The sequence below is a fragment of the Battus philenor genome, unplaced genomic scaffold (assembly GCF_028537555.1).
Source record: "Battus philenor isolate CCGP_79_NKW_IND1 unplaced genomic scaffold, ilBatPhil1.0.hap1 SCAF_19, whole genome shotgun sequence".
In the NCBI taxonomy this organism is placed as follows: Eukaryota; Metazoa; Arthropoda; class Insecta; order Lepidoptera; family Papilionidae; genus Battus; species Battus philenor.
The window spans coordinates 2,221,476-2,246,068 of NW_027181681.1; the positions used below are offsets into that span (position 1 = coordinate 2,221,476).

The 24,593-nt window shown below is 36.7% G+C and overlaps 2 protein-coding genes and 2 non-coding genes across 4 annotated transcripts in view; 2 read left to right on the forward strand and 2 right to left on the reverse strand.

Moving 5' to 3' along the window:
- The window catches only part of LOC137921409 (peroxisomal leader peptide-processing protease), a 32,504-nt gene extending 8,128 nt beyond the window's left edge, over window positions 1–24,376 (forward strand). Inside the window, exons 2-11 of the mRNA XM_068764163.1 lie at window positions 4,344–4,704; window positions 5,084–5,247; window positions 14,850–14,953; window positions 16,816–16,943; window positions 18,685–18,863; window positions 20,658–20,764; window positions 21,583–21,751; window positions 22,268–22,409; window positions 23,430–23,590; window positions 24,277–24,376. Coding sequence (XP_068620264.1) covers window positions 4,352–4,704; window positions 5,084–5,247; window positions 14,850–14,953; window positions 16,816–16,943; window positions 18,685–18,863; window positions 20,658–20,764; window positions 21,583–21,751; window positions 22,268–22,409; window positions 23,430–23,590; window positions 24,277–24,362 — 1,593 coding nt within the window. The 5' untranslated portion in view covers window positions 4,344–4,351 and the 3' untranslated portion in view covers window positions 24,363–24,376. The remainder of the gene's footprint in view (window positions 1–4,343; window positions 4,705–5,083; window positions 5,248–14,849; window positions 14,954–16,815; window positions 16,944–18,684; window positions 18,864–20,657; window positions 20,765–21,582; window positions 21,752–22,267; window positions 22,410–23,429; window positions 23,591–24,276) is intronic.
- Window positions 124–212, forward strand: TRNAY-GUA (transfer RNA tyrosine (anticodon GUA)). The gene is given in 2 exon segments: window positions 124–160; window positions 177–212. It is a non-coding gene; the product is annotated as a tRNA-Tyr (tRNA).
- TRNAV-CAC (transfer RNA valine (anticodon CAC)) lies at window positions 340–412 on the reverse strand. Its single transcript has one exon. It is a non-coding gene; the product is annotated as a tRNA-Val (tRNA).
- LOC137921367 (NADH dehydrogenase [ubiquinone] 1 alpha subcomplex subunit 11-like) lies at window positions 6,597–13,448 on the reverse strand. The gene is made up of 5 exons (XM_068764097.1): window positions 13,365–13,448; window positions 11,068–11,171; window positions 9,182–9,291; window positions 7,269–7,475; window positions 6,597–6,634 (listed from the first exon to the last, which is right to left on the reverse strand). The coding sequence occupies exons 1-5, from the start codon at window positions 13,446–13,448 to the stop codon at window positions 6,597–6,599; spliced, it is 543 nt and encodes a 180-aa protein (XP_068620198.1).
- Window positions 24,377–24,593: the final 217 nt, after the last annotated feature.

Consider the following 24,593-nt stretch of genomic DNA (forward strand, 5'->3'; position numbering starts at 1 on the left):
CAAAAAAAGCAAAAATCAAAAAATATATTTTAAAAACATCTCGTGGATTTATCTAAAATTTATAGAATTTATATATGTATGTGCATATAGATAAACATGTATATTTTCGATTCCGTTAATCAACCTTCGATAGCTCAGTTGGTAGAGCGGTGGACTGTAGAGGTATATTCAAAGACATCCATAGGTCGCTGGTTCAAATCCGGCTCGAAGGAGTGAAATCAATTTTTTTTATTTATATATTTTAAATTCCAAGTAGAGAAAAAACGATATTTTTGCAATAAAAATTTAAAACATTTAATTTTTGTTTATTATTAAAAAATATGCAATAAAAAAATTTCATGTTTCCGCCCGGGATCGAACCGGGGGCCTTGTGCGTGTGAAGCACACGTGATAACCACTACACTACGGAAACGCACATGTTATACATTGAAATTTACATTATGTTGAAATTTATATACTTTCGAAAGTAATCATAAATTTAAAAGTTGATATACGAAGAACTATTTTAAAATGTTCACATTACCTTGTACGAAGAAACGTTATCGCTGCCAAATAATGTAGAAGTGAGAACGTTGGCTGTAGGATGTCACTGGAGAAGTTCGGTTTGTTCGAACCGGCATGGCGTTTTTATACTAGAACAAATTGCTGGCCGTCATCTACCACCCGCTGAATATACTTCATTACTTTCATTTCAAAGGGTGTGTTTATGTTACAAATTTGTATTACAATTCGCGCCCTCTCATGAAGAAAACCACAACTGCGATGACACGTCCGCACCGCTAATGTAACTTATACATCGACGCGTTTGTTAAAGAAATTTATCTTCATTCCTTAAGCAAAGACGCAATGTACTTTACACAAATAAAACAAACAGTTTACTGATGATAGTTTAGGTAACATTGTAAGGGTGTGAACAGATATCATAGGCGTATTATGTTAGGAATAATCATTTTTATTTGATATATGTGGTGTTTTTAAATTATTTTTTTTTTATTATTGAAATTAATAAGATTTTTAACGGGTCTTAAAAAGATAGATAAAACTCTTTTAATTATTCTATACAAAGTTATTTATTACAATGTAATAAAAAAAATATATTTGATCTTTTTAACGTATTTTATTCGAAATATGGATCCTGATATAAATTGGTTAAGTAAATATGATATAAAAACAATATCGTTATATACAGGATGATCGGCAATAGGCGTGATTAATCTCTTTAAAGATTTTATAACTATTTACAATAATGCTTGTATTTTTATAGGAATGCGACAGTCTTATGATTTCGGACAAGACGGTATGCAAGAACAGATAGTAAAAAATAATATATTTTAATTTGATTTTTGAAAACTATTTTTTGTATTACATTACTTTTACGTTAATATTTCTGAAATCATTCATTTTGAATAGGTTATGCAGTACCCGGAAATAGACATTGCACATCGACCTTTGGAAAGAGACAATCGCCTAATTTAGGCTTAGTAGAGCACTATCTCTGTCCCACACTACCCATGTGACGTTTTGTCAGTCGTTGTATTTCGTGCGACAGAGATAACGCTCTACGAATCCGAAATTAGCCGAATGTCTCTTTCCAAAGATCGATGTGCAATGTTTATCACCGGGCACTGCATTAAACATTTATAGGCAGTAAATGAATTATAAATTCACCTCCTTTAAGGCTTTTGCACTTATAAACCAATTATTCTATGTAACGGACGCTTTTATCAATTTTTAACGACTATCATTGTTACCTATCAAAGCATGTAGTGGCGGTCTATTATTCGCAATTACTACGGGTATGCTGGTAATAAAGGCATCCTTTTTGCGGTGTTAACGCCTTTTTGATAGGATCTTGAAAATTAATCTAAAAATATACATCCGTGTTCAACAAAATTGTTTTAAAATGTTTCGTTTAAATTACTAAAAAAACTTACAATTGCTTTTAATGGAATCAGGCGTTACCTCACGGAAGTCCATCTTAAGTAAGAAAAGGACCAATATTTAGCCACTTCCGCAACTACACCGATTAGTGCCAAGCACAGAGTTTGAGAGACTCTGTGTTTGGCACTAATCGGTGTAACATAACTCCTTAAGATGCCCCGTGGAGGGGTGAAACACGTGTTGAGTGAATTAACGGTGGCAGTTGTGTAATTAGCATTGTTTGCCGCATACGCATTTATCAGCGGGCTGGCGGACGGTGCACTTTGTTGCACGACTACCACTGCATGTTCGGAAGTGGCTAAATATTGGTCCTTTTCTTACTTACAATTGCATTATATTGCCAAAAACCCTGTCTTAGCAAACAAAGAAATGACTTGGACTATCATTTAAACAGTGGTAGCTTAGCGGTAGAAGACTGTGACTTGCGATCATAGGTCGCGGGTTCAATTTTCGTTATATAATCTTATATAATTCACACTATGAATATAAGTTTTCAGATGTGCAGTAATGTACTTTGCTTAACATAATACCACACTGCGATCGCCAATCTGCCTGCCAAATTTGGCGATTATGGTATATCTCCCTGTTACATCCAGCATGAATTCTATGCACTTGACATTTCCAATGTCTCGCACGCAGGGTTTCCTAGCCCTTCAACGCAACCACTCCGTCGAGTCAGTCTACATCCATCCTCAGCACCAGATGGTTGCCCTTTTATTAAAAACTTTATCCTATAATTCATATCATATTATCATTTCAAAAACCTCTGAACAGAGACTCAAAACGGCCTAATATATATATATATATATATATATATATATATATATATATAGTAGGCCTATTCTTGCCTTGCTCGCTTCTATGCACTGAACGACGTCGATGAAGTTTCATATATTATTGTACAAAATTATAAGTTTGCCTGTTGTAAGAGTACACAGTCCTGGCCATAAATATGCTAGCTTTTAAATGAAAGTTTTTTAAGTGAATAAAACAGAAAAACGAGACACGAATTCCAAATTCTAAATTAAAAAATAACCTCAAAATTGTATGTAAGATACATACATACAGTACCCGGCGATAAATATTGCACATCGACCTTTAGAAAGAGACAATCAGCTAATTTCGGCTTCGTAGAGCGTTATCTCTGTCGCACAAAATACAACGACTGACAAAACGTCACATAGGTAGTGTGGAACAGAGATAGTGCTCTACGAAATTAGCCGGTTGTCTCTTTCCAAAGGTCGATGTGCAATATTTATCGCTAGATACTGTACTCGCTTTACTATACGCGTTCTCTGTACACTTATAAAAATAATTGTTATTATGTGGGTAGTCGTATATTTTAATAGAACTTTCGTAATGATTAGTAAAAAGTACGTGGATCTTCCTTTAATCGATCGTTAACGCTCCGCCATTAACTTTGTTTCAAAGTAAACAAAATTTGAATTATATCTTTTGTTCTAATGATTTAGTATAAGTGTGCCAGCTACTTTGTGTTTAATACACGCATTTTGTTAGATAAATATATTCTTAAAAAAACTTATGCGTTTGGATTCTTGATTAACTAAGGCATGCAGACATGTTGTTTAAGTTTGTTAACCAGATATAACGTTCTGGCTGAATAGAAATTTTTAATCAAAAATGAAACCTGAATGTTTGTCAAGGTTGCTTTATATTAGTTTAGTGTTTGAGAGGTAATAATTAAAAATTAACAACAAAACAGATGGTACTGTCGATTTAAACGAACTATATTGATTTTAAAACATGTTTTTAATATATTGGTTATAAAATGGATGGGACCACCAAGTACCAGAGCGAGAGGCAGACCTAATGCCAGATGGTCTGACGAAATCGTGGTTATAGCAGGTCACAAGTGGCTCCAAGTTGCCAAAGATAGAGAAAAATGGAAAGCTTTGGAGAAGGCTTTCACCGTGACGGGATCCATATAAACATAGTACAAAACTATCAAAACTGTTATTTAAAATTACTAATTTTAAGTCATTTGTATGGAATGAAATAAAGCTTTATTATTATTATTAGAAAGCGATATCATTTTTGAAGTCCTCGATTCGTCATTAAATATTATGATGTCTAATTTCTTCAAATCAGTAGGTAGCTGTACGCCTTCGAACAATATAGATTTTTTACGCACTTTTCGTTGTATGAACAATAAATTTGTAAACCTGAGATCATGACTGGCCATCTTATAAAAAAAAAATGACGCGTACACGCGACAAACGCTACCTAGTATTTCGTATTTTAAAACACTCCGTGGTTATATGCCAGAGCGCTACATTTACTATGTAAATGCTATTTAATAATTGTAAATGATGGTATCATATAAATAAATAATCCTACAGTCACTTTGCTCTATCTCGTCAAGTCTTCAATTACTTTTTCAGTAAACAAAATGGACGTCGAAGGTGTTATGGTGTCGTACAATTATTCCGAAGCCGGGGAACACGCGAAGATCCTAACCGTGTCGGCTTCTGGGATCAAGTTCTCCGAGCGCTGGGTCCTCACACACGGGTCTATCCTGTCGCCGCTGAAGGAGGCGGAAGCCATCAGAAACGCGAAGAGAAACCCCATCCTCAATCAGGAGTTCTACGACAAATTGCCGGAGATTTACGTGACGTGCGAGAAGGTGTATACTCAAAATCCCGACGTGTATGACGAAGTGGAACACCTGAGCTGGGTCAGGAGTGTCAGCAATAACAACGACTTCGAGCATAGCAGCTATCTCATCAGAGTTCTAACTGGCAGGTAAGTTCTTTGACAGTATATCTGGTACAATTTGTATGGTTTTTAACGAGCTATGTAGAGGGCTGTGTTCGGGAATCACTTAATATATATGCGTGTGCGTGCGTTTGTGTGTGTGCGTGAGTGTGTGCGGGCGCGTGTGTGCGTGTGTGCGCACGCGCGTGCTCATGTGTGCGTATGTGTGTGTGTCGTTGAAGCTTCGGCAAGCACAACGCATAGTGGACAGATGACCTTGGTAAGATCGTTGAAAGACGCTGGATACCAGCCACTTTCTTTCGGTGTTATTGAATATCTATGAGGGATGCCTATGTCAATCAGTGGACGTTAAACAAGAAGAAAAGCACGAAGACATATTTTGATTTAAACTAAAATATTGGTACAGGATCTGCCACGTGTGGCAGTGCCCGATACTGGAACGGTGCGTCGACGACGTCCTGTACAGCTGGACCATCGGGCATCGCGACGCAGACGTGCAGCAGCAGACGCAGCTGGGCAAAGCACTGCTCTCTGTCTTCGTGCTCATAGACTTGGAGAGCGATAACCTAGGTACGTAGAACTTTTACGTAATACCACATTTACAGCAGACCATTATCTTGCTAGATAAGAGTTCCTGGAGTTTCTTCCGACATGCCTTCTTCCAGTGCTAACATTTTCGTGTCGTTCGCTTGTGTGGAATCATAAACGGATGTTATGGGCGAGTGACAACTTACTCAAGGTCCTTTCATGGAATCCCCTGAGCTTAGTCACCCCATAGAACGTCTGCCAAGCGATCTAAGAGCTCAGCGGCCTTCCAATCCAGTCAGATCGGCAGAGGATTTGAAGCTTTTATACTTATATTCAATCACCTGTATAAGTGATCACTCTGGAACATTCCATTGCTTTACTTCTACGATAGACCTGGAATTCTTCTGACATAACTTCTGGCAGAGAACTTTAGTCACCCAGAGAGCAATGGACAGGGCTAAGCTTCGGAGTTTCGCAGCGAGATCAAATAAAAAATGAGGAGAAACAAAATCACCGAAGCAGCTCGAAGAATTGCTTGTTGATAGTCGTTGATCCTGAAAGGTCCTCGAAAGACGATCACCACTAGGTGAACTGACGATACAGGTAACATTGCCGGAAGTCCCTAGATGCAGCTTCGGTGACATTTTTGACAGACGCCTTAATGGGCATCCATCAGCTAAAAAGAAAGAAGAAAGAACTTCTGGCAGCACAAAATCCGTATAGACAGATAGTAAACAATAAATTTTAATACGCAACAATTTGAATTTCGAAAGCGCTTTGTCTTACTATATTATCATTATTTTTGAAACCATTGATTTTTGGATAGGGTGTCCCATATATTGACTGCCAATGCGATACATTTACCCATATATAGCTTTTTACACAGATAACTAATCTCTTTGAATTATGTTTATTTTATTTACTGGTACCTTTGGTATTATCATAGTTTTGATTATGACAGATAAGAAAAACTTGTGCAAGTCTAACATGAGCGCTGGTTTTTGATTTACTACAAGTTTTTTTTGTACAGTTTGTATTAACATTATCGGTATGCCCTAAATCATGGTTGCACAAACTTATTAAGACTAGGGTCCACTCAGGCAAATCATGAACTGATGGCGGGCCGGCCGCCAGAAGTATAGGTAATTAAAGACAATAAAGAATTAATAATAACTTATTAAAATTGAAATTGCGCGCGAGATTCAAATTACTTTTCTACCATTTTTTTTGGTTTTATTCTGGAACAGAATCCAATATTTTTCGAATGTACGAAAGTATTATTTTTGCTGTCGGCGGGCCACCAGTATTAGGCCGGCGGGCCTTGTAAATCAAAATAAAAAAACATTAAATTTATTTTGAAAGAAAACAAATATTTCAAACTTTATTTCAAATCAGCCTTCTTTAGGTTTCCCGCACGTGTGTTTTAGTACTGTAACATAAAAAGACAATACGGTTTACAAAATTTACAATCATAACATATACTATTAATAGTATAGCCATAAAGGCCTTTACAATTAGTAAAAAAAAATATTTAAATTTGGAATATATCATTCTCATATGAATATATATAGTTTTATAATTTTCATTAAATGTAATTGTAATTTTAAAATGAATAAAGACGATAAGGAGTTTTTATTTGTTACAATTACATTAAACTGGGAACCTAATTCAAATTGAAACTTTCCATCCGTTTGGGAATTTTTTATGGCCTATCATTGGGGCCCTGGCGATTCTCTATCATTTATAAGGACCTGAGACCATTATTTCAATATTTTTTTAGTCATACTCTTCTTATATACTTCTCAAATTCTACCATTCCTTCTTTCGTACTGCACATTCTTACCATACATCCCGTGCATCGTCTTACATGCTTCGCTACTTTTGATACAATACTGCATTTACATTTTAATTTTATATGTAATCTCTTTTTACATTTTTGGTGATAGTATTAATAATAATGTATTACAATACATCTAATATCATCTAATGAATTATATGGTACTGCATTGTACTGTCGTGGTACATGAATTACAGGCTTCTTTATCTCGGGTCCAGAAACGTACCGTCGAGCGGATCTGTGACCAGAGTGAAGTTGCGACGCCAACCGTTGATGGTGCCCATGTGCGGCACTATTGGAGGAACAAACTGGTAGTCACGCATCACGCCCTCTTTCTTCACCATTCCGATCACCCCCAAAGCGAGTCCTCCCAGCAGAACGGCGTGCTTATTTCTCAAGTATGCACCCGCAATGGGCCCGCATGCTAAACCACCTGGAATTGTTTTTAACGTCTTGTTACAAAGCAGGAGTTTCATCTGTTATGAACATCAGAACCCTCTAAACCAGTGATTCCCAAAGTGGTCTATATCGACCCCTAGGTCTATGACAACCTTCAAGGGGTTCACGTCAGCGAAACAAAATTTATGGGTCCATAAAATGAAAATGGGAGTTCACGATAGTGGATCTCAACACATACACCGATAGTACCTATTTAATTACATCATACTATCTTATAATATCAAAACATTTACATTAATTATAAAAGTACCTATGAAGTAAAAAAAATTATTATAGTTGTTTATAAAATTGTGTAAGTTGTAGGATGTTGGTATTCGCTTTGTGGTCGCAATAAATTTTGAACTTGTAAAAACCTGAGAGTCGCAGTCTCAGAGCTTCGCTACCTTGCACTGACTTGTTCAATTCGTCACTCTATAAATACGAATGTGGGACAAATACGTTTGTTCGTTTCGTTCGTAAATTTACAGGAAATCAATATCAGGTAAGTAGGGGGTCTACCCAACACGGAAAAACATGGTAAGGGGTCTACAACACATAAAACTGCTCTAAACAATAAATACTGAACCCTAGGATCAAGAACACGCGTGACCTTGAAGTTATTTATAAATTTTTGTGTACGGTTCTCGAAAATTCTAAACGTACTGTCGCGAACTTACTAGAATCTTTTCCGTAGTATAAATAAATGTACTCCTCATGACGACAGTTCAGTGTTGTTTTCCAAGTTAAGATCAGTGATACAAAGTTACTATTTCGCAAGTTATTTGGACAGAGATTTTAAGCGATGTGATAGCGTAGTTTTGACTAAGCGAAAGTACACTTTGTGCTAAAGTAGGGTGACCATCTGATTTATGAATGAAGGACTCCGTATGAACTAGTGGTGTTTCGAGTCAGAATCCACAGTACGTAACAGTATTAAAAATTACACCGTCAACCGACGTAATAGTTGAAGTCGCTGGAGGTCGCTAGATTGGTGAAGAAGGCCTATACCTTACAGTTTCGAATTCTTCTATGTTCGACTAATCAGCGTAACAATATCTTAAGAATTCGTTTTTACATTTAGGACTACCTACACAACTTATATTAGATTACCCTCAATAATAACTCAATGAGTTGACCACGAGCAGGTAGACGCGAGTAGTTGCCACGGGTAGGCGGCACCAGAAGAACCGACGCATAGTCAAGTTAGGGAATAGTCGCTTGATGTGGGTAGCGCGAGATCAGTCATCGTGACAATCTTTGAGTAAGGCCCTATAGCAGTACAAAGTCCTCAGGGACAGATAGTAGACAATAAATTTTAATATGTAGATAATTCGAATTTTAAAAACGCTTTTTTGTCCTATTATGCACTTGGTGTACTTACAACATTGTTAAGATCACGGGCAGCGCCGATCATCGTGGCGATTTTTGTGTCTATGTGGATGAAGGGGGAGGAGGAAGAGGAGGATGAGCTATACCTTGCAGTGGGCGTATATCGGTGGGCGGTTGATACGAAAACAGATGGGGAAAAAGCGATGGTAAAAGTGCGTTTTATCCAACAGGGATAACTTTGAAGGGAATGAAATTGATTTGGAAAAATTAATAAATAATTTACATCTAATAAACACCTTCACCTCACTTTTTAATCATTCTTTTAGATCATTTGCATTTAAAACCTATTACTTTTCCAAATAAAATTCTTACCAAAGAAATAGTTCCAGTGATCGTCTTTCTGCCGCGACTGTAGTGATGTGTTGGCAACCAGAGAGAAGGTTGCTCCCATCATCGCTAGCGGCACTATATGGGAAGCGTACCTGTGATGATTACGCAGAAATTACTAAATCACTAATTTCTATATAAAAATTAATACTTAAATCCCTTGATCACGTCATGACTTGGAACCATCTATTTCATTCATGTTTTACCTAATAAAATACTTTGCAGAAGGTTATTGCGGGAAAAAGAAAATAGAAAATTGCACAGAAATTAAAAAAAATAAAAACTAATAGCTTTTTTCTTGGCCTGTCAGTAGCAAGAGCACAGAAAACAGAAAAAAAATGAAAAATAACACAGCCAAAGCTCTTTTTTTTCCTGCCTTAGGGGGGGGGGGGGATCTACTCTCTAAAACTAAGTAGTGACTCTGCGATTTATGAGGGACCGCAGTATTTCCTTTAGGAACTGTTTTTATTATTTTTTGAATCCATCTCGTTGTGCTGTTTTTGATGGCCTATCCCGGGGTTTGCGATCTTCACGTTACCCCCGAAACCTTCCTGGTGCTATTGCTATAGTACGTGTACATGTCGATTCATCCTCAATACACGCGACTCGGATGACAATGATCCGGTTTGCCGTCACAAGGCGCGTCCCTGGCGGCCTTGTCTCGGAGGAGGTTTGTCTTGCCGATCCCGCTTAGCAGCAAAAGCCTTATTATATCCTGGAAGCAGCTGCTGATTACACTAATCATGGACACGTATGATAAATAATAAGTCCTTGAGGATATGACGTCGGCATTTTTTTCATAAAATGGTCCACCTTTTTTGGACCTTTCGTATCCCTGTTTTATTTTTGAGAGAATAATATATTTCTCAAAAATATTTTCATTTTCTTTTTTGTCTCTCTTATCCTTTACATTATGTTTCACTCTCACGGCAGCATTTTTTAAATTGGAGGAATTAGGAATACGATTTCAAGAACATTGAAACATGTAATACTAGCCGGCTGTTCTGTGTTTGGGTGGTTCCGCTTTGATCCCGAGTTGGAGATAGGGGCCAAAATAGAAATAGATAACATCACCTCCCTTTTGCAGAAAGGTAGTGCAATATGTAATAAATAAAAACAAGACTCAAGAGTAGTACAGGGGTCTGGCAAGACTAACACAAGTAAATTAAGAAGTAGCAAATATTGAAAGAAAGAAAATGAAAATTTGTGCTACCTACCTGTGATTCAAACTATGAACTAAAAGCAAGGATGAGGGAAGAAAAGAATGAAATAAAGTGTATAGAAGGAGAATGAAAAATAATTTTTTAACTTAAAATTATTTACCCGAATATATAACGTCACCACACATGACAGAGGAAACGTGACGACCCCAAAAACGGAGGCCATTAAAAACGTGTGATACTAATAGAACTCTACGTTCATTGAAATGCAAATATACACAAAGACAATACGTAAGGTGAACAAGTGGTATGGCCTAGTTAACGAAATAACAAGACGGTGGTAGGAGAAAGAGTTATAATAGCGGAAATCTCAAACATAACCCCTCTATTTACAGTCATAGGCATATTAAAAATGACATCACGTTATAAATATCATAAATAGATAAGTTGTTCTAGTTAATTCTAGAACACTCGGCTTGACTAATCGACCTATTTTGGCCTATTTGATGTAACTGATGTTGTGCTACTAGCAGGTCTAGGCTTAGTACAGCTTCATCGAAATTGAGCCCGTGGAAACAGAGGTCCACGGACTAAAAATTTTACGCTGGGGATCGTACATCAGTTACGACGAAGACATCTACACGCGGAGAACTATAACCGTGTAGGTGTATAGTGTAATGAATTGGATGTGGACTAATCGAAATAACCTACCTCTTTAGTACAGGAACCAAACCGACTGCGTGTGAAAAAAATAAAACGTCGAAGGTTGAAATGAATATACCAGCAACGGCTCCATAACGACTGGTCACAATGGTCTGGAAAAAAAAATGATTCATTTTAATCTTTAAATGTTAAACACTTCGAAATTTTTAACGAGTGTTCCTTATGACTGTTATAATCCTCTATCGTCCGTGGACGTTAATTCACGCCTGAGCATAAGAATCGTTGCGGCCCGCGGGCATGAATTCACGCCCGAATGACTCGTCTAGATTTGTTTTTAAATAATATAATAAAGCCTTTATTTCTTAATGGAACGCAATTGCAAGTACATATTCTACTAGTAAAAAGTCTTCTAGAATCAATTTTTATGTGTTACTAGCTGATCCCGCAAACGTTGTTTTGCAAAAAAAATTAAAGTTTTTAATTAACAAATGTAAGATAAGGGTTGATTGTAGAAGGGTGAAAATTTAGGTTTGTATGTATTTTTGTATGCTGTATCATAATAAAATAAAAACCAAAAAAATTGTCTAAAAAATTAAAAATAAAATTTTGGGGTGGACCACCCTTATCACTTAGGGGTACGGAAAATAGATAGTAGCCGATTCTCAAACATACTGAATACGCATGTAAAATTTGGTAAAAATCGGTCAAGCCGTTTCGGGGGAGTTCAAGTTCGAAACCGTGACACGAGAATTTTATATTATGTCTTATAAGCATACACCGTTTCATTCTGGATTTTCATTCTTATTGGCAAGTTCACAGTCGCCTTTACGAGCCATGGTTGGGGCTATGCTCGGGATTTCTTTACGAGATTCGTAGATGAACGAAAGTAAACAACAACATTGGTTGAAATGAAAGGGCGCTGGACAGCTCGTAGAATAAAGCCACTGGGACCTTATGATAGACCCTAGAATGGAAGTCAATTCTGAGCAAGCTCAGCGTTGGACATCCACCTATAAGATAGATAGATGACTTTGTGAAGATCCCAGACATAAGACATGAAGGAACGCCCACTGTTGGATATAGGCTTCCAACAGGACTGTCAGGAAGTGATCTGAATCTAACAATGTCCACGATATATCTGACTTATAAGTGTACTTCCTACTCTTCGCTTGTCGACCCATGGTTTCGACTCCAGAACTTTAAAGCCATCAGTTATGTGTGTTAAATAGCCTGCTTACTCCAACTTCAACTAGCCTTTTCGATTGGATGTCTCAATTTCTTCCGTTCATCTGCAAATATCCTCATTCGATCTCATTGAGAAATCCCAAGCATAATTAACACCATGCCTAATTGACGGTTCGCTAAGAAAGCATGAAGTGAGATACCATGTTTCAATGTCGTGTCATCACTAATATAGACATCATTTTAAGACACTAATGGATACTGGACAAGAGACGTAGTCTCCCAAACCCTGCCCCACTGAAATTTCTGAAAATTACCTAAATATAGAATTCTCTTCTTGGCAGAATTAAAAAAGGAATACAAAGACTAACAATCGTATAGACCAGAGTTCCCCAAACTTTTTTGTGTCGTAGACCCCTTTGCCATGTTTTTCCGTGTTGGGTAGACCCCCTACTTACCTGATATTGATTTCCTGTAAATTTCTAACTGTAGTGAAGTTTAGTGTTAAAAACTTAAAGTAAGAACACATGTTAATTTATATATTTATTAAGTGAATTTAAATTAAAACTACTCAAAATAAAATTTTATATCTGTCATGTAAAATATACGTAACAAATTAAAATTTTTTTACTTCATAGGCACTTTTATATACAATGTAAATGTTTCGATATTATAAGAGAGTATGATGTAAGTGAATAGGTATTATCAGTGTATGTGTTGATATCCACTATCGTGGACCCCCATCTTCATTTCATTTACCCCCAAATTTTTTTTCGCTGGCGTAGACCCCTTGCAGGTTGTCATTGACCCCTAGGGGTCGATCTGGACCACTTGGGGAATCACTGGTATAGACCAAGTGTAGCTAACTACGGTAATTCCCCTGGATCCGTTCATCTGAAATTCATAAAGCCGTCATATGTATAGCATTGTCGGATCCTCAAACAATATTTACCGGCTCGCTGATTTGCCAGACTTGAGAACCAGGCGAGTAAGAAACTTTAAAAAATAAGGTTATATCGGTGACGAACTTGCGAGGCAAACTTACTTACTTAAGGTTACACACGCGAGAAGTTTGTCGAGCCACAAGTATGCGTACTTACTCGAAGGTCTATCAGCCGCTTTATACGAGCGATATTACCACAGAAAGTATTATTGCTTCTTACCTTATCCATAACGTCACAACCTTCGGGAGTGTCATAATATCTATAATAATTGCGAAAAGTTGTTTTTTCACATTGGCACGGCATTTTTCAATGTCGATGAAATTCAAGAAAAATGTCAATTGACTGTCAATTATAAAACAAATCTAGAACAGATATAAAAAAAAATACAAATATTCCTTACACCCAAAAAAATAATTACCAGATTTACTATACTACTATATACTATACTACAAATTACGCAAAATAAAATTTTTCTTTATTCTTTAAACACATTGAAATAAAAGTTTGATTAAAAATATTAATAAATAGTATTTTATATCCAAATTAAAGTGTGACAGTTAAACTAAACATGTGGGCGCCTGGCCTCTTTGGTTTTTTGACATGACGTTTGTTAAGGCAGTTGGTTTTACTTGTCAAAGCAAAATTTATGTTTTATAATAATTTGTGTTTTCCTAATATCTGAATTGTAATAAGGAAGTATTAGCTTGAACTGTCATAGACAAAATAATCCGTTAAAACAGACGATATGTAAATGGCAAAATACGAAAATTAATACAGGTATTTTTGTAGGTAAGTTTATCATATTAATATAATATCCCAGGATATATGGATCTTTATAAATCATCTTCTTTATTTAAGTCGTAGGAGATCCACTGGTAAACGTGGGCCTCCTCCCATAGATATAAAATAAGACTGGTTGGACCCGGCATACATGATTTTTAAATACACCAATGTATTACGATACTAAATATACTATGTAAATTAAAGGACCTTAGCTTTTATGTCATAAAACGCTTGTACCTACTGAACCATTTCTGACTAAACTCAATTGAAATCTTTGTTCGAAACAGTTTGTTGAAGTTGCCGCAGTCGTTGTTTCAGCTCATAGATGCTTCTTCCAAATATATCTATGGGGGATATATCATAATCGCAACGCTTGGCAGACGGGTTGGCGATCGCAGTGTGATATTATGGTACTCAGAGGACGCTGCTCCCCATAAAAAACTTGTTTTTGAATAGTTGCAATCCTTTATTACATAATTAATGCACAAAGTGTGAATTATACAAGATCGTATCCCGGGAATCGAACCCGTGACCCACGATCGCAATTCTCAGTCTTCTACCCTGGGCTGCTACTTGCCCATATGTATGTAATAATGTAGAATTTTACAGTGGTCTTAGAATTTCACAATGGTCTTAGAATTTACAGTGATATTAGAATTTACAGTGGTCTTAGAATTTCACAGTGGTCTTAGAATTTACAGTGGTATTAGAGTTTACTGTGGTATTAGAATTTACAGTGGTCTTAGAATTTCACAGTGGTATTAGAATTTACAGTGGTATTAGAATTTCACAGTGGTCTTAGAATTTTACAGTGGTTGTAGAATTTATAGTGGTTGTAGAATTAATAGTGTTTGCAGAATTTTAAATGTAATGTAATTACGAAATTCTAAAACTTACTAATGTTTTTTTGTTATTATATAGTTCAGCAGCCGTTGAGACCTCTGTCAGAGCTGTTGGATTTGGTACATCCGCCTCCAGGACGCGGCTCAGTTGTGGAGGTGCAATCTACACCCTTCGGATGTGAGGTACATTTAATTATTTATTGATTAACTTTTCGCACGTTAATAAAGAACATTTTTTGATATGGTGAAAATTGTTGAGAAAATTGTATAGAAGTAACAAAAAATACACATAAGAAAAACATTGATGTCTTATTATTTAAAAGGCATTAATATATTTCAATACTCATAATTACATACATATACAATGAAATTTGAATTAAAATTTTAGTTTTCAAATACCTGAGTTTAGGATGGAACTATAAAAAATTCCATTACTTGTTTTAAATTTCTTTTTGCCCTGTACAGTTTTCTTCGTCTTGTGCCTTCACTAGTATTAATATCTGAACAATAATATCAAACTCGTGTAGCCTAAAAAAGCTAAGCGGGGTTGGTAATATTCTTATTGATAATTATTGATAGGCCTCGTCTGAGATCTCTGATGTACGTCTTGCGACCACCCTGAGAAGGTCGTTTATCTATCTTGTGAAAAGATGTTCTGTGTGAGACCTTAAGGCTTCAGTGACCACCTGTTCTTCACTTTATGTGGCGTGTCTACTGCCACTTAAACGTGCCAAGGTTTTATGCTACGTATGTTACGTTAGTTTAAGGTTCTCTTCATCTCCTATTCGAGCTCGTAGAGTCGCTGACAGACTGTGAGCTTACCAACGAGAACATCATCAGACCTGACTTCTTCATTTTAGCGGCTGGACGCCCACTGCAAGGCATACGCTTTCTCTAAAGATCGCCTCGATGGCTGGTCCTGCGCTGCCTGTATCCAGTGACTTCCCGCGACCTTAACTATGTCTTCCTCCACCCGGGGGGGGGGGGGGGATCTACCCTCGCTACCGGCACGTGTTCGCCATTTGAGGAACCTGTTGGCCCCAACAGCCAGGGTATTTTAACTTTTTTTGTTTACCAGACTATCATCATAATTTTAGACGTGAGTATTTAATGGAATCAGGCGTTACCTTGCGGAAGTCCATCCTAAGTAAGAAAAGGACCAATATTTAGCCAACCACTCGGTGTTTGGCACTAATCGGTGTAACATAGCTCCTGAGGATGCACCGTGGAGGGGTGAAGCACGTGTTAAGTGAATTAGCGGTGGCGGTTGTGTAGTTCGCATTGTTTGCCGCATACGTATTTATGAGCGGGCTGGCGGGGCGGTGCACTTTGTAGCACGATTACCACTGCATGTGCGGAAGTGGCTACATATTGGTCCTTTTCTTATTTAGTCGTGAGACCTGTACTGCTGGACATACATCTTCCCTCGGAGGTCCAATTTCGGTTTGAAGTTGCTTGCAGCGTCATCGAACAACCTTAAGAAGGTGATGGTTATAGAGGAGCTGAATTTGATGCTAGTTTCAATCAAATTGGTATCTTGCGTTCTCACGATCTACCCGTAATATATATAAACGTGCAGGAGCGACATTACATCATCATCAGCGGCACTTCGAAAAGGGGGAATTCCACAGAAATATAATTCTTTACATAGAGCAAAAGAGAGAGCGCTCTACAATACTCATCGACTTGTGATTGGGTGACGATTTTTATTGCTTGAACATTGTTTTAAATGGACTTAGCTTGATTATGTAGTACTCGGCGATAAATATTGCACATCGATCTCTAGAAAGAGACAATTAATTTCGGCTTCGTAGAGCGTTATCTCTGTCGCACGAAATACAACGACTGACAAAACGTCACATAGGTAGTGTGGGACAGAGACAGTGCTCTACGAAGCCGAAATTGGCTGATTGTCCCTTTCCTAAGGTCGATTTGCAATATTTATCGCCGGGTATTGTACACACTTGTACTTCGGACTTTGTGTTACTATTACTTCCAAGACCTACAGATTGAAGAAGAATTCTACAGGTGAATATCTCTTTCAGGTGTTTCTCAACGCTGTGACACGGGGCTCCGTGTGTGGCGTGGTCGGCAGGCGACCTTCGCTTTTGCTTACGGACGCGGCCACTGCGCTCGGCTCCGAAGGCGGGCCGGTCTTCTCTTTTGGTGAAAAGTATATATCATCATCATCGTCTTTTTTGTAATACAGTAATACCCCGCTTTACGCGACCCCGTTATTCGCGGTTTCACTATAACGCGAATTGCAAATTTCGCGCTCAAATGCCTCGAATTACGCGAAAGAGTGCGTATAAATATAATGTAGTCATCAACTTCTCTATGGTATCTAGACCATCTGTCAAACAATTAAAAACAGTGTTGGGTGTTATGAACGTATTTTACAAGAACGTAAACAAAACGTTACACAAAAGACAATAGATGTATTTTTCCGGTAAAAAATAAGAGTATGTGTTGTAAAAAGAGTTCTTAGAATTAAAGTGATTGATTAAAATGATTTGTATTTTTTTGTAATAATTTTTGACTATGTTTAATCATAAACCTCGTTATACGCGAATTTCAGTTAACGCGATTTTTTTTGGAACGTATCCCTCGCGTAAAGCGGGCTATTACTATATACTCCCACTGCTTTCCAATAGGACCAGTCGGAAGCATCCTGCATTCCGCGTCTTCCGACAAACTTAACAAGGTTTCCTGTTCGCTTTAAAAGTTTCAATGCATACTAATTATTAGTATATTTTAGTATACATTAGAAATTACTTTTAAAATATTCTTTAGTATTTCTCACAGATTTTCATTGTAAAAATAACATCTTTTACTGTGACAATAGAAGAAAAAAGAAAGAGGACTATGCTCTAGAACTTATCTGCAAAATATTTAATGGAATCAGGCGTTACCTCGCGGAAGTCCATCTTAAGTAAGAAAAGGACCAATATTTAGCCACTTCCGCACATGCAGTGGTAGTCGTGCAATAAAGTGTACCGCCCGCCAGCCCGCTGATAAATGCGTATACGGCAAACAATGCGAATCATACAACCGCCACTGCCAAATTACTCTACACGTGTTTCACCCCTCCACGGGGCATCTTCAGGAGTTATGTTACACCGATTAGTGCACTCTGTGTTTCGCACTATTGGTCCTTTTCTTACTTATCTGCAAAAGGCTTGGAAGCTTTTACCGCTATCTAATCATTCTGTATAAAGCGATCACTTTTTAATATGTCTATTTTTTTTTCTATGGGAATTCAACAGGTCAATAACTTCTGGCAGTACAAACTCTGCGGGGACAAATAGTAAACAATAATCCGAATTATTTTTTATTGTTATATCATCAATACATTATTTCTGAATCCAATTATTTCTGTGTGATGGAGTGTGTCGACAACTGCGCTTATACATCACCCATATTAAAAGCTATTGCACCTATAATCAATTACCTTGTATAAATCAAAATATGTTTATATATTTATATACGTTATTATAATATATATAACTCAGAAAGTTAAAATTGATATATTGATACAATGTTAATAAAATCGCAGTTATATTTTTAGAGGATTTTTAAATATTTGGAGTTTCATTACGCTTTATCAATTTTTTTTCCATAATTATCTAACTAAAAATGGCGGATTTAGGTAAAGTTATCTTTTTTTTTCTAAATAAACAAGGTAAAGTACAAAAAAAAAATTAAAACAATGTACAAGATATAAATAGAAACTTTACTCCTATTCAGCGAGCTAAGAATAAATACAATTATGTTCTTATAAATATTTTCACTGATTTTAGCCAAATTTTTTGAGATTATATAGTTTTTCGTCTCTTGGCAGTATGTAATAGTTGTAAATAAGAAGTCCAGGATGGAGTAAAAGTTGTAGCTATACTATAATGATATGCTCGCAGCCGGCAGCTGGTGGGGGCAGTGGTGTGCAGCGTGTCGTGGTGGCGCGGCGAGTGGGTGGGGCTATCGCTGGTGGCTCCTCTCAGGGCTGTGCTCACCGCCAAGCTGCACGTGCCCGCGGCTCCCTTGCTGCCTTCACTGCCCCCTACCGAACACATGCAGCACTTTAAGGCGCTATTGGGTATGTACATTTACGCATGATGACAACGCAAGACGGTCATTGTGGTGGATTTCGTAAAATCTTTTTATTTTTTTGACTCTTTAATATGCAAATGAAATATTACTTCCAAATTTCAAGACTTAAACCCTTATAGTTCTAGAGATATCATGATATTTTGTAAATAGGTCCAAACGTCTATTTGTATAGGTATGTAAACAAAAGTAACGGACAGCCCAGCGAATTGTTTGATTGTTTTTTTCAAAACAAAATTTTGAATTTTTTATTGAAGTTAGCCAGTGGTGGTTACAATTATTAACATTTACAAAGAAGTATGAATTATGGGAATACTGAACCCTTAGTAACCTAGAGTTTCAATTTTGATACCAATCTTTTAAACCGAATGTTGACATTACTATTAGTTTTTTTATAGGTTGGCTGTACGTATTTCCAACGAAATTAAAAAAAATCTATTTTTCCCTTCATCCAGACCCTCAAGCAAATACAGTAATATTAAAAAAAATCACTTTCGTAAATCAGGCTACTAAGGGTTAAAAAGTAAAACTTGCACTAAAGCATACATTTCTACATATTGTACAAAGAAGATGAAAACAGAAATTAATATCAATATATATGTAGTATATACCATATATATAAAAGTATGAGAAGTGGCAGAATAAAAAAATTACTTTATGTAAAAAAAGAACACTGTAAAAAAAGTTAGGATCAAAATACTATAAAATTACGTAGCTAGTAAGGCTGGTCTTGTACAAAACGTGCTCATTCCTTTAGTAAGTAGCCTCTGAATTTGAAAGTTTAACGCAAATCATGATATTTACATGTTTAAAAATTTTAATTAAAAGAAATCTGAAAAAAAAAAACATGATATTTACATCTTTTGCATAGGAATAGATTCACTGTATGAAGTTAAAAAAATAATCAAAAACATGCTTAATAGCAAATAGCTTTTACAAAGCCTAGTAGTTGCTGTTGTTTGACCTTTTGTAAAAAAAAATTAGACATCATTGAATTGTCATGTTTTATTCTATCACACCTTATATTGATATCTTTATTTCCAAAGCATCGATATTTCAACGTAGCAAAGTCTTCTCTTTAGAAACTAAACCTATATCGTGTAGTGGCGGCTGATAGATGACGAAAAAATGAAAACTCTCCCCTTCACTTTTTCCCTACCCTCCTTTTTTCCTCCTTTTATAGTTCACACTTTTCTCGGAAGATGCTATAACAACGTCTAAACATCGGTCTAAAACGCAATGTGTTCTACCTACTCGTATTGTATTGTTTCTAAATACGTTAATGCTGCTATCCCGTTGACTATTACAGCTTCAGAGATGAGTTCACGGAGCAGTAGGGTCCATGAACTTGCAACAAAATTTTACTGGGCATTCGTACTCCAGTGTCAGCTTCACACGTGTAGAGGTGTAGAGAGTTGTGTTGTGTACGGCTTTGGACGGCAGCTTATACCACTCTGCAACTTGGAGGAGGATCTGGAGATACTGGGGTTGTTCTTCCCATTCATTTCCTGCGTTATTTATAGCCCGAACAAGAAAAAATAGTTCTAATCTCATCCGTATACTTTATCTTTCTTCCTCTCTTTTCTTCTTTCTAGTCTTAATCCTTTTTTCCATCTCCTACCTTATTTCCTTTACTTCGTGTTTTCCTGACCTCTAAATTTTTATCTTCTTTCTTTCGTTTTCCCTACAATTTTTCTCCTTCAAATTTTCTTCTTACCTGCGTTTCTGTAATATGATTCTATACGATAGTTAATTTTTGAATGCAAAGGTTTTTTTTTGGTAGATACCATCGACTCAACTACGGTGTTAGTGCGGTGCGGGGCGGCGTGGGGAGCGGGCGTGTACCTGGGCGGCGGGCATAGTGTCACGTGCGCGCATGTCGTCAAGAACGTACGTACTGCAGCCGCCAACACTCTTTTTTACGTGATTAATTAATTAACCCCTAAAGGTGATTAAACTTATTATAATTATCTAAATATAAATTAATGTGCTAGTATGTCAGGTTATGACTACTGTTTAGATATATGTATATGTTGACCCTCCGCCAAAGCTTTGCAAATATGAATTGAACCTCAACAATTATCAGTTTGGATAATATAAAGGGTGATGTATAGCTCACTAGACAGCAAAACACTTTAACACCTATTTCCAATAATCGTATATAAAGCGATCACTCTTAAGTTCTATTAGAAGAGCAAACAATACAAAGTAACGTAATCTGAATTTAGAAAATCCGCCTTTACTTACTGAATTAACATTACTTTATTTATTTCTAAATTTTTAAACAGGATTGTACATTAATTGGCGCCAAATGAGCTATATATTTACCTCCTCAAAACTATTATACGTATAAATAATCATACTGTAGATGTAACACACATACAGTTTGATGATAAGTATTGAACATCGATCTTTGGAAAATGACAATCGGCTAATTTCGGCTTCGTAGAGCGTTATCTCTGTCGCACGAAATACAACGACTGACAAAACGTCACATAAGTAGTGCGGGACAGAGATAGTGCTCTACGAAGCCGAAATTAGCCGATTGTCTCTTTCTAAAGGTCGATGTTTAATATTTATCACCGGGTACTGTAGTTCGTTTATAGTACAATAAATACTATATAAAGATCAATTAAGCTGTGCCAACAGCAAAAACATTACCAAACTATTTGAATTTAAAAGTAAGTGTTTGTGTCCACGTATTTCAGCATGAGACGGAGAAGGTGACTGTCTACTGTCAGGGTGTGAAAGAGACGGCGATTGTGCGCTACAAAGCCTCCGACGACGTCGCCTACGACATAGCGCTGGTGTATAGCAACCCGCAGAACTGGAAGCATCTTACCGCTGTCACGTTCACACTCGAGCAGCCGAAAAAAGGTAACAATTTTTATTTTTAATTGAATCAGGCGTTACTTCGCGGAAGTCCATCCTAAGTAAGAAAAGGACCAATATTTAGCCACTTCCGCACATGCACTCAACACGTGTTTCACCCCTCCACGGGGCATCTTCAGGAGCTATGTTACACCGTATTAGTGCCAGACTCTGTGTTTTGTGGTTTGGTGGTGGCAGTTGTGTGATTCGCATTGTTTGCCGCATGCGCATTTATCAGCGGACTGGCGGGCGGTGCATTTCATTGCACGACTACCACTGCATGTGCGGAAGTGGCTAAATATTGGTCCTTTTCTTACTTAAAAGGTAACATATTCAAGTTAATGGTATAGCTCACACCAAAATTTGACGTAGGTACAGTCAAAGATACAATGTTTCTCCAATGCGGTGAAACAGTATATATGTATAGGGAATTGAGATATATTTATTGCCACAAATAATTCAAAGTGCTGCAGGTTGGCCACCCCTGGTATATATGTTACAATGTATTGAATCTGGTGGCAGGTGAGCCGGTGCTGGCGGCCGGGTTCCCGTACTTCAGCGAGAACAACCTGACTGACGTGAGGCCGATGGTCACCCGTGGTCACCTTAACAACGTGTCACCATCCATGCTGCAGACCTCTTGCTGCGTGCAATCAGGATTCAGGTAAAATAGAATATATTACCTTTTTAAATATAAATTACTTTCATTCTTACATTTGACAAGACGAGAGACATATTACTAGGACTTAATATGCGAAGATTTGTTAGTATATTAGTTCGATGATTTTTAGGAAATATAATTTATTATAAACTTTATAAAGGGTGGCTGATGGCAGATTAATGATTTCAAACTTAAATAAAAATATAATATTGTACATAAAGTTTGAACGGTAGAATATAAATTAAGATTTTCTGTCTTCACTTGGGTTGCAAGGACTTTTAAAAACGGAGTCTTGTGTTCTGCTCCACAGGCTGTAGTAAGCTTTGCTCAATTGAACTGATTTCACGACTAATTTTTCTTTTAACATTCATTTTACAATAGTTTAGGAATCGTTTTGTAAAAGTAAACTTTCTCTTTGAGGTAGGCCCATAAGAAGTCCATTTAAAGTTAATCAAGAAATTGAATATCCCTGAAGGGATTGATTAATTTTTGGGGAAAGACTTTACTAGGAAATTTCGTCAAAGCTCTGGCTGAGTTTGCAGCCGCACCATCCTGTTGGAACCATTAAAAAGACCAGAGACGATTATAAGGAAAAAATAGTAAAAAAAATAAGTGTATAAGACTAGCCAAAATAACTTAAATCTGTGATAAATGTAATGAAAATTGGAAAGTAAAGATTAAATTATAAAGGTGACTCAGGAAGTGACAACTTGACTTCAACAACTAAGCTCTTTTTTTAAGTTATAACAAAATGGCTGCCGGTTCAAAAACTGACGATACTTTTGCTCCACCTGTCAGTACCAACTTTACCATTAAGATTCTCACCTGTTTCAGTCTCTAGAATTCTTTTGGGAGAGCTCCGGAAAATATACGTCGCTTTTTTAATACAAATCCAAAATTTTTGCAGCAACTGTATCATGTCACTACAAGCCTACTAGTTAAATGCAAATAAAATCAATATAAGTCTATTTTTTATACAAATTTCGAAGGATGTTTTTATTAATATTTTGTGTATACGTGCAGCGGTGGGCCAATATTCCGACTGTCGCGTGGGACCGCGGAGGTGCTGGGCATCACCGTGAGCAACGCGAAAACTGAAACGGGCGCCTACTACCCGTACATCAATATGGCGATACCGGCGCGAGCCTTCGTCACACACATGAAAGACTACATACTCAACAAAGGTCAGTTAACCAGATGAAAAGATTAGGGCAATCATTCACATTACGAATTCTGTAAATCATCATTGTTCACCAGCAGTCATATCATCATCACATTATTCCAAATTAAAAGTCAATCGGCACAGTAAATGAGTCTTGCGATCGTAGGTATTTTTATTGTCCCTGTCATGATTGAACAAAGCCTTTATTTACATTAACATTTTTACACATATTTTTTTTTTCATTTTCATACTGCTTTCTCCATTCTCAATGTCTTTATTTCCTACAATTTCTTTTATAATATCTCTCATTCCCTTTCAAACTTGCCTTCCATATCTCACTTCCTTCGCCTTCCATCCATAGTTCTACAATTTTTAAGGTTTATTATTTTTACCGACGGCGGATTATTTATTATTTTAACGACGTCGATTAAGTTTCGTATAACATTCCACAAAAATAAATATGTTTGCCTGTGGTAGGAGTACATAGTCCATAAGTGTGGTAGTTTTAAAATCAAAGTTAACAAGTGATTAAAAAAAACAGTATAAAGGCGAGTATGAAACAAGACTAGAATTCCAAATTCAATAATAAGTAATAACCTAATTGGGAGGAGGTCGATGCCTTCAAGGGAGCGTTTATAGCGGACTCTGTTTTATGTTTACTACATTTATGGAACACTCTGTATATGTTTGTAAATTTTTCATTTTCAGATAAAACAAAACTACGTGAGATAGAGAACAAAAATGAAGTCGTCCAATCCCAATGGAGGCTGCTGCCGTATCGTTCTAAGATATAGATATTAAGTATAATGTTATTGTTGATATTGTTTTCTAAACATTATTCTATTGCAATTAATGCAATAATTATCCGATGATATTATTTTTAAATTTAAAATTTTAACATTCCATACTAAATTGCACAAATCTGATGCCATTTTTACGATTTATCTGTGATTTTTGTGTTTACGTTAGGTTTTTTTTGACGCCCTTTTACTTGCATTTGATTAATTTGTTTATTAGTTGGTGGT